The following is a 10,938-nucleotide window of genomic DNA, read 5'->3' on the forward strand; positions in this document are numbered from 1 at the left end:
GACATGAACATTTGGACACTTATTCAGCGGGTATCTTGTATGTTGCGTTCAGGTGCACTGTAAAGGGCCCTTGGAATTTTCCACAGTTTCCTATAGAATACTACAACCTGCACACACACACACACACACACACACACACACACACACACACACGCACGCACGCACGCACGCACACACACACACACACACACACGCACAGATTAATCCATATCCCTTTAAGTCCAAAACGCACAGGGAGCGAAACTTGACGACGTCATTTCTGTCCCTATAGCGCACTGCAAGCATCAGATCTGAAATGTAGGCTATACACCACAGAATGACAGAACCATCACTATTTTGGGGGAAAGGCCACTAATTTATATGTAGGCAGGCACAATGACAATGAATGGAAAAAAAACTTAAAAACTTGTTATAGCGTCGTTTTGAGCCGCTGTTGGATCATCCTACCTGTCTGCTGTGCAGAGGGGGAGAAGAAAAGGCTGCGCTGCGGGGCGGAAATGTTGCAATCATTCTGTCCCAACTTTCACCAATCTCACAGGCTTTTGTCTGTGTGACTTTGGGAGTTTTCAGTGGTGTAACTGGGAAACTGGGCATGTTTGTCATCATTGAAATAGATCACAAGATTGTGAAGGACAATGCAACTTAGGGCGACATACTAGATACAGCCAGTGACCGTGACCGTGTCCTCTGCCTTCTCTTTGAGAAACACTCAGCTCCAGGGTGTGTTCAACAACCTGATCAACTGATTTTTTTTCTTCCTTTAATTAATTCTGAGGAAAAATGGAGTTGACACAGTGACACCATCAACGTGCACGAGGCGTTCATCACCAGTTCCAAAGAAACCCTGCCTGGCCAGTATCCAACAGAGTGGGAGGGGTAAAGACAGTATAAAGACATGTGGGTCTGGAGTACAACTGTAGGCTTAGGCTCAGACAACCTGCAGAGCGAAGACACGGCACTAAGGACATCTATTAGTTTTAGTTTTAACACCCAAAAGCACTTTACGAATTTCTCTGTGATTTTGACCACTTCGAGACAAGCATGAATACTGCAATCCTGTCTGTGGCTCTCCTGCTCTGCATCGCCGGTTGCACTTCAGAGGGTAATTGAGACTCTCAAGCCCAGTGTGGCTGGCACTGGCTGCTGGTGATTTATGGTACTGCGGACTGGTCTTTGTGACACATGTCTCTGCATCGATGCCTGGCCCTCGCTGAGTGCTCTCTCAACCCATTGATACCTGATGCAGCATTTGTGTGTGTATCCCTTTAAGACCGCGAACCGCGTTAACGTGGTTCGCAGTCTCAAAGGGATACGCCCTGAGGGATATACACACAAATGCTGCATCAGGTATCAATGGGTTAAAGGAGAACTTTGCCGAAAAACAACGCTGATTTATTTTGCACGTGATCTCACACATCGTAAAAAACTGTAAACCGTTTTGCAGCCATTCGATTCGTTTGACAGTTATTGGGAGTTGAGTTGATTTGAGTTGTCATGCACAATGACATTTACTTACTGGGCCACAACTGAAATCACATCAACTCTCAACAACTGTCAAACGAATTGAACGCCTGCAAAGCCGTTCAGTTTTGATCATGCACAACAAATCTGCGTTGTTTTTCGGATTAGCTTCTTTCTTTTGTATTCCAAGTACTTCCGGGCTAAGTGTATCAGAACAGAAGCGTAATGAGGTTACAGTGCAGTGTATAATATATATGCTATTTACACTTTTTTTCTTCCCACCCACGGTGTGTCCAGGGAAGAGCCTGCCTGTGCTCAACTGCCGCTGCCCACAAGTGGGCAAGGTGAATACGGACATGGTGAACATCGGCATCATCCACGTTAGGGAGATTGCTCCTCTTCCATACTGCAGCAAGACAGAGGTCATGTAAGTAACTGTGTCATGAAGTGGACAGTGGGAAGCAGCACCAGTCAGTGAGTTTTCAATGAGTTTTGCAGTGTACCTGAATGCATGGGTGGTGGCACAGCTGAAGAGCATTAATTAGTGTGAAGGTGGATTGTGGTGGCCCAGCTGAAAGGCATTCTTGATTGGTGTGAAGTGGTGTATATAAAGCTGTGTTTCAGAGCTGACTGGCAGACTGCTGTGGGACCTGGAAGCATGCTAATGGACTGAGACAACGCACGCCTTCATGGGAACAAGGCCTGAACCAATGGACGGACGATTTGAGCGCAACAAAGGAAAGTGAACTGTTTTATATGCTTGTGACCTCTCCCCCTCCCTCACCTACTGCCTCAACAGTGCATGGACGAATGGACTAACTTCGGCCTGAGCGTGGATTTCTCCCCACTCAAGTGGACTGAGATTGGACGGAGTAAATCCCCCCCCCTGGACCAATAGAAAGCCCCAAACCCAGGAGAGCCTGACAAGACGACCTAGGGTAAAGGACCCACTTTTAACCTGCTTGTTTTTATCAAACCGTCTCCCCTCGGACTTGTTTTTAATCTGTCTGTCATCCTCCTGTAGAGCCTGTGGATTAGAGTGGTGCAGCTGGCAGTCCCGGCATCCCCAGTGGAACCAAGAGACATTTTTAACAATCAATAAATTTGTATTTTACCTTTTTCCAACTCTTGTCAGGTCTGGTTTTTAGCTTAGTGTGGCTCCCAACTGGTCCGGTCTTAGAACCTTATTAGCTATTTATTACACTGTCATAGTGTGACAACTGCACCAAAACACACACACGTGCGCGCACGCACACGCACACACACACACACACACTACACTGCGAGGTTTTGTTTATGTGGAGAGAGAGCGCCGATGAAGCGTTCAAACGCAGGGATCAAACATTATTCTCTGATAGTTCCACAGCGGTTCTGCTATAAAAACACAAAGACACGCATACCTCCAAACCATCGAGGGATGAGCTGCAAACAGCTCCAACATTGATCAGGGAATGAGATGTATTTCCTGGTTTTAGTCCGGGACTGACTCCGCTCTGGTCTGAGAACATCTTAGCGATGCTATTGGCTGGCTGTTGCGCTGTGAGCGATGTCATTGGCTGGGCCCCCACGTGGGCCTCTATCTATACATTGTAACATCCCAAAAACGTCCAGGAAAAGCAAAACATTGCCAAAACAGGCAGAGGGCAGTGTCGCTCCATGTAAACAACCCCCCCCCCCACACACACACACACACATACACACACACACACACTTCCAATGGGCCTTAAGTGGTGATTGATTTTTTTGTATTAAATAGTTGCATAGTATACCTTTAAATTTACACTGATGATGTATACATTTAGCTGTGCATAGCTAAAGGCACATGCCCCTCCTGCCAAGGGGAGACAGTGGTAGATCTCAATGATCGTTTGTATACAGGCTGTAACCCCGCCCCCCCCTCAAGTCAAGTCAAGTTTATTTATATAGCCCTAATTCACAAGCATGTCTCAGAGGGCTTCACAGAAAGTATGTCTAGCTAATTCTAGCTGACACAACAGTAACAAGAATATACAGAATAAAGATAACATTTGAACAATTGATAATATAGGAATGAGGGGAGAGCAGAGGAGAGCGCAGGAGAAGGGAGAATAGCAGGGGGAATGTGAGAGAGTGATGGGGTGGGGAGGGTATAGGAGGTGGGGAAGGAGCAAGAGGAGAAGGGAGGGGAGGTGTGGGGGAGAAGAGAGCAGGGGGAGGGAGGAGGTGGGGAGAGAATGAGCAATATAGACGGAGGAGAGGGGGGAGGTGGGGAGAAGATAGGAATGTGGAGGAGGAGAGAAGGAGAGATGGGGGTGCAGGGGAGGGAGAGCCAGGGTAGAGAAGCAGGGTGAGCGTCCCACATCCCCCCCCCCCCCCAGAGAGGACAGAGAGGAGGAGAGAACAGAGAAGGAGAGGTGGGAGGGTGCAGGGGAAGGAGTGCAGGGGGAGAGGAGGAGAGAACAGAGAAGGAGAGGTGGGAGGGTGCAGGGGGAACGCGGGAGGAGGAGGCGGGGGAGGGAACAGACCTCTCCGCCCCCTCCTCCCCCCCCCCCCCCCCCGAGAGGACAGAGGGGAGGAGAGAGCAGAGAAGGAGAGGTGGGGGGGTGCAGGGGAAGGAGTGCAGGGGGAATGTGAGAGAGGGGAGAGGACAGGGAGGAGGAGAGAACAGAGAAGGAGAGGTGGGAGGGTGCAGGGGAGGGAGAGCAGGGGGAACGTGGGAAGGGGCGGCGGGGGAGGGAAGAGCATGGAAAGAGAGGGTGCGGGGGGGGGGGGGAGTGGGAAATGTGGGAGAGTGGGGAACAGGAGGGGGAAGAAGGGAAAGGAGCGGGGGAAAGAGAAAGAGAGGGGGGGGGGGAGATCAGACAACTGACTACTCTAAGCATTAACCAGAGCTAACTGGGACATAGTATCTAGCTAGTCTACAGCCTAATCTGGCCTATCCTACTCTGCTCTAGTCTGATCTTTGCCTGAACACTAACAGGTCAGCCTTAGGCTGTAGCTAATCTATCGCCTACCTAAACTGTTCTAAACCAACCGGCAGCCCTCGACCAGTGATGAAGAGCACCGATGCCCCCCGCCCCGCCCCCCCCCCCCCCCCCCCCCCCCACATAAGGCGTGGGAGAGAAGGCCGGGCCGGGACACAGCGGCGTCCCCACACCCCCAGTGAACGCAAGAAAACCTTTCCACCAAATGGATTGCCCCAGTGACTTGGCTTGGCTGAGGAGGAACCTTGTGAGGTCGTTGTGCTACAGGGGCCCAGCAATGGTCGCCTGGGTAAACCCACCCCCCACGCGACCCGCTCCCAGACCCGCCCCCAGCTAGTGACTGGGAACTGAGAGAGCAGGCCACGCGGGGGGCGGGCCCACCCAGGCAGTGGACCCAGCAGCGGACCCCCATCCGGGGACTCCCCTCCGAGACAGGCCGAGAGATGCCGGGCTAAACCATGTACAGAGTTTTCCGGCAGTGAAACTCTGTAAATGGTTTATTATGGAAATAAAATTTACAAGAGAACAGAAAATTGAAAATGTAAAAAAGAGTCCAACAGAGGGATATAAAAATGTAGTTTTTAAATTATCCTAAAATCAGGGAAGGGAGTTGAAAATGTAAAAAGTAGAGTCCAAAGGAATTAGAAAAGTGTTCGTAGGTTTAGAGAATACTAGCTAAGAGGAGGGGAGGAGAGGATAAGAGTCGGAGGTGGTGATTAAGGGGAGGGGAGGATAGGAGTTGGAGGTGATGAGGCCGGGGGGGGGGGGGGGTCCCCCCCTTCCCTTAGGCAGGCAGGTGACCAGGATGATGAGGATAGGGGTCGGTGGTGGTGAAGAGCCCGGGGTGTCAGACAGTAGAAGGAGTAGCGGGTAGATGGCCTAGAGTGACGACAGGTGGCTAGGGCGATGACGGCCGGACCTAGGGCTGCAGCGGCGGGGGTGTACGTCAGGCCAATGAAGGACACCTGAGGGGGAGAGAGAGAAGAGAGCGGGGGAATCTGCGCAGAGGTGGAACTAACTCTATAGACAACAATAAAATTAGGTCAAAACAAAATTTATTAGGATTTTATTTTTTATTTTTTAGGATGACAAATACTATACTGCTAATTTAGGTCTAAGTACCACCTAACACCACTGTCAATGACTCTCCCTCCCTCCTTCTCATGCAGTGTCACGCTGAGAGACAGAACCACACGCTGTCTGGACCCACAGGATACCGGCACAAAAGCTGTGCTTCAAGCAGCAAAACTGTAAGTAATCAGACAAGCTTTTCTGCATCCTTTAGTCCAACTACTTTCTTTTTCTCCGCAACAGAACATGCAGTTATAAATATGTCCACTCATGTTCCAGATCAAATGTCTGACTCTTTAGACTATTAGACAGACGTTTCACCCATCAGGGCTACATACTGTATGTGCGTCTTCATAAGTTCAATGTTGTCTGATTGGTCAGTTTCAATTTGTATGCGTAATTGGACATTGTATTGAAGCAGTGTTTGCTCAAGCCTAATGTAATGTTTCATTTGTGCAGTAATGCAAACTAAGGTGACCAGATGACTGAAATAAAAATCGGGGAAATTTCTAGTTCTGCACTCAATATACAGTATCGTTAAAATATCCAATGATATTTTCTATGAAATCAAAAAAAGGGGGGACAATTCTGGTTTCATGTAGATTTTGACCATTGTACTGCAATCAGCTATGGTGCAGGTGGACTGACATGCCTCCAAAATACTGTAGCACATTAAGACACCAAGACCATGAGGAACACCATAGGAAAATGCATGCTGTGATTGGACATCCAGAACTTGAGACATTTGCAGACTGCACTAAATGAGTAACATCTGTAGCATGACATGGTTGATACAAGTATCTTCACTATTAAAAATGAGCCAGCTCGAGCCTCTGGAAGGCAGTGATGTCGGCCGCGGACGAGGAGTAGAAAATCGGGGACATTTTCGGGGACAGCTCCAGCCGGGGACAGGCCACCAAAAACGTGCACTGTCCCCAGAAATTGGGGACGTCTGGTCACTTTAACTCATTCTCTGCCAGGGTCATTTCGGTCTGTGTGCTCCCGTGCCAGGATTTTGAGCATATTTCCTGATCTTCCAGGACCCACAGAATATTCTGTGCTAGGAATAAAATTACACAACATATCTCACAATAAAGCAGAGACTCTCTTCTTACCCCTTGTAAAAAACTGAAACTCGACCATGTTTCCTTGTTTAGTTACAAGCAGTGGAAGTTAGCTTGTTTTCACTGAAAATGCCCTCCTTTGTAACAGAAATAGGAGAAAAAGAGGTTTTTAGTGAACGACACCGTTTCAAGCAGAACTCTCTTTTGAGCCTTTTATTTTTTGCCTCAGTGACACATCAGACATATACAGTATTTGTTTTCCCAAATAAATAAATAAAAAATAAAAAAGAAGAGAATGTATTTTACAGTTGCCATGTGGATTTTTAGCTTAGCTTGATAAAAGCATAAACAAATGGAACGAACCCTTATGTGGTCACACTCACACACTCTCTCTCTCTCTCACACACACACACACACACACACACACACACACACACACACACACACACACAGGAATAACGAGTGCTGTAACGTTACCTGCTGTCACGTTACCTCTCATAACTAACGTTAGCACAGAAGATCACACAATAGGTACGTTAGTGCTGTAAACTTTGAAATGTTTATGTGACACATGTTTCGCCTTGGTTGCTGGGGACGGGTGTGTGACGCGGTTTGACGCGTTTGACGTATCCATGTGATTCCCTCTCCCTTGAGTGTGACAGAGCTGGCAAGAGGAAACGTGAAGCGAGTCATGCCGGCGGCATAAGTTATAAACAATGCGTGACAATTATACTTGAATGTTGTGTGTGTGATCATTTCATCTCAAACGCGATACAAAAAATAGGCTACTTTTTACCATCGTCATCGCTCCAAGTGGCACCCATTTCTCCTCCTCCGATTCATCCGTGTCAGAACGCTGTGAAGGGGAGCCTTCGTAGCAACAACAAAAACGCCAGCATCTTCCTCGCCATCGTCGCCATCCGAGAACTCTCGGACTCTGTTTCGACCACAGGCTCCACCCATAAATACTAAACTAGCGGCTTCCTTTTATCAGTTTGACTTGAAACAATGTCACAGGCTGGGAAAGTGTCTGATGTAATGTAAACACCCAAAACATGAAAGTACGTCCGAGTACGTCTTTGGCACAGAACGCCATTGTTAAAAGTACGTCTTTGGCAGAGAATGAGTTAATGCAAACAACAACAACAACAACAACATCACTGTTGTTTTAGAGATATGAAATAGCAAAAGGAGGGTTGAGTGAATCTCTTTGTGTTTTCCTTCACAGAGCAAAGGAGAAACGTCGTGCTGCCAGCAACAATGTTGTGGTGAATACCACCAGCAGCCCGACGACATCCAACTGAGCCACAGCTGCCCTAACATCACCGCATGGCACTGGTGAAGTGCTTATGGTCACCACCACTGTTGAAATCAGCGTCTCTGTGAATTGCTTATGGTCACCACGGTTGAAATCAGCGCGGGCCCGGCGCCACGAGGGGGCCTAAGGGGGCTGTGCCCCCTCAGTTCAATTTTCTGCCCCCTCACTTAAAAAAAAAAAAAACAGTTCATCTATAAAGGCCAGTTATAGCCCAGCAGATATGTGCAATCTATGAGGTAATTGTGCCTTTGACGATAAAAACATGAGCTTTTGCACACTGTTAGAGCATGCACTTATGATGATTTTTGGCTATAGGGCCATTGCATAGGTGGCCATTTTCCAAGATGGCCGCCCCTGGTTGTGACTTTACCAGTAGCTCAGGTTCTAGACCACCTAAGACCCTGATTCCAGTGGCTAGTCCTACATTTTCAAGGATGAGGAATGCAGTGGTACTATTTACAACATGCTAGCAACTACATAACTTCATATATCTGGCATTCAGGCAACTAAATGATAGTGAAACCATCAACATTTTTTATATCAGCGGAGTTAAGCAAGTTTTCGAACTGTGACATGTATTACAATGCAGTCCTTCCCAATGTCTCCTTTATAATACTTAGTTTAGTAGTTGAATATAGGGTAGTTTATTTATATGAGCACATACTTCACGAGATCTCTGGCATAGCCATGGTTGTGATAGGGTGCTCCTGTGCCACACAAAGAGGCAGCTGGCACACCCCAAAAAAATCAGATGCAGAATTATTTTTTAGTTAGACTTACTACATACTACATTACATACAACATTTTGTTCAAAACTTAGGCTATTATGATATTACAATAATTGTTAAATTTTAAAATAAATTCGAAGTTATTTGTAAAAAACAACAACCGTCATGCACAGCATGCCTACCAATCATGCGCAAACTGTAGCCGTTGACCAGTGACCCAGCAACCGGTGACCCAGCAACCATCACGGGAGCACTTCTAGCAATATCTACTCCTGCTGAAGGCCTACACTGAGTACAGCAATGACCTGGATGAGGTAAACGATCTGATGTCCCTGGAAGACTGGTGTACTGAAAGAGCTGCGTCATGTCCACAGTTCCACTGTGATGATGGAAATCTAGAGGAGTTCTTTCAGCATGAACACCAGGCATGTCCACCAGCATTGTCACAAATGGGCAAGCTGAGAACTGGTACCAAGTCAGCCTTGGTGGGCTGTTTGGAGAACCTGCTTCCTTCACAAGAGAATCCATCCAACCCATCATCCTTGATGGGGCTGCTCTCATGAACATGCTACGACCTGGTGCTGCTAAGACATTTTCCGATTACGCGCAGTAAGTGTTCTCACCATATATTCTGTCTCAGCTGGTGCATGTCAGCAGAGTAGATGTTGTGTGGGATGAATATATCCCTGAAAGTCTGAAGGCTGAAACACGCAGCAAAAGAGGGAAGGGAGTCCGAAGACGCATTGAGCCATTCAGTGCCATTCCCGGAAACTGGCCAGAGTTTCCGCGCATCAACGACAACAAGGCTGAGCTGTTCTCCTTCCTGGCAACTAGTTTGACAGCCCTTGACACTGACAAACAAATAATCAGCACCCATCATGTTGAAGTCCTCTGTACTCAGCCCGAGATATATCGGATCTTGCACCATGCACACATGAGGAGGCTGATACCTGCATCCTACTGCACGTAGGAGATGGTGTGAAGGAAGGGTATAGCGAGGTGTCAATATGCACAGTTGACACAGATGTGCTAGTACTGGCAGTGACCGCAGCCCAACGCCTCAACATTCCTGAGCTGTGGGTTGCCTTTGGAGCTGGGAAGTGTTTTCGGCATTTAGCAGCTCATGAAATGGCGAGGGCACTAGGACCAGATCGATGCATAGCCTTACCAATGTTCCATGCCTTTACTGGATGTGACAGTGTCGTTCTTTGGTGGCAGGGGCAGGAAGATGGCGTGGGATACATGGAGGACCTTTGAAGATATCACTAGAGCCTTCTGTGCCTTGGCTGTCACCCCAGACGACTGGATGGAGCCTCTGGAGCGATTCGTGGTATTGCTGTATGACCGCACCAGCAGCCAGGAATCAGTCAATCAGGCACGCAAGCAGCTCTTCACCCAGAAAGGTAGAACAGTTGATGGACTCCCCCCAACACAAGATTCAGCACACAAAGAGGGCTGCCTACCAAGCTGGTCACTGCTGGGGACAGATGATGGTTGCAGCCCCTGAACCCCCATGTGACTGGGGGTGGAAGAGGAAAGAAACCGGTGGATGGAAAGTTCACTGGACCACACTACCAGAAGCGAGCCAAGCCTGCCGCAGACTCCTCCGTTGTGGATGCAAAAAGGGATGCAGTGGACAGTGCAAATGTATCAAGGCAGCAGTTCAGTGTACCGCACTTTGCCACTGTGGTGGACTGTTTTCACAACTAACATTGCATTTCACCATTCAATGTAACTGAGTGACTTCTTGTTTATTGTTATAAAATAACGTAAAACCCCCCCAATAACATTGCATTTCATTACGTACGGCATTGTACATGTTATATTTCAAAAGCATGTATAACTCCACCAATATTACATAATGTTGATGGTTTTACTATTATTTAGTTCCCTGACTGCCAGATGCATGTAGTTAGGTAGGTGCTAGTGTGTTGTAAAGAGGACCACTCCATTCCTCATCCTTGAAAATGTAGGATTAGCCACTGGAATCAAGCTCCTAGGTGGTCTAGAACCTGAGTTACTGTAAAGTAAGAACTGCTGGTGGCCATCTTGGAAAATGGCCGCCTATGCGATGGCCCTATAGCCAAAAATCGTCATTAGGGCATGCTCTAACAGTGTGCCAAAGCTCATGCTTTTATGATCAAAAGCACAATTCATTCACCTATCTGCTTGACTATTAGGCAATGTTTGTACCTGACATGTTTCGGCTGCTGTTTCTGCAGTCTTCATCAAATTTGATCAGTTTAAGTTGATGTAGGCTACCCCCTGTAAACATAGCTCTGTTGTTTCAGAATTGGCATGGAAGCACTACTTGCTGTGAGAGAGAGAGAGAG

General features: G+C 47.6%; 1 protein-coding gene across 1 annotated transcript; it reads left to right on the forward strand.

The window, feature by feature from the left end:
- The first annotated feature begins 932 nt into the window (after positions 1–932).
- Positions 933–8,767, forward strand: LOC310774438 (C-X-C motif chemokine 9-like). The gene is made up of 4 exons (XM_083634509.1): positions 933–1,102; positions 1,759–1,888; positions 5,594–5,674; positions 7,788–8,767. Exons 1-4 carry the CDS (start codon positions 1,042–1,044, stop codon positions 7,861–7,863), a joined length of 348 nt encoding a protein of 115 aa, XP_083490635.1. The 5' UTR covers positions 933–1,041; the 3' UTR covers positions 7,864–8,767.
- Positions 8,768–10,938: the final 2,171 nt, after the last annotated feature.

This window comes from Poromitra crassiceps (assembly GCF_964638095.1).
Source record: "Poromitra crassiceps genome assembly, chromosome: 4".
NCBI classification, from domain to species: Eukaryota; Metazoa; Chordata; class Actinopteri; order Beryciformes; family Melamphaidae; genus Poromitra; species Poromitra crassiceps.

Bases quoted from the DNA above. Each gene is read 5' to 3' on its own strand.
- LOC310774438 (XM_083634509.1), top strand. From the start codon at position 1,042: ATGAATACTGCAATCCTGTCTGTGGCTCTCCTGCTCTGCATCGCCGGT. The intron at 1,103-1,758 runs GTAATTGAGACT...CGGTGTGTCCAG, and splicing joins CGCCGGTTGCACTTCAGAGG to GGAAGAGCCTGCCTGTGCTC. The intron at 5,675-7,787 runs GTAAGTAATCAG...TTTCCTTCACAG, and splicing joins GTGCTTCAAGCAGCAAAACT to AGCAAAGGAGAAACGTCGTG.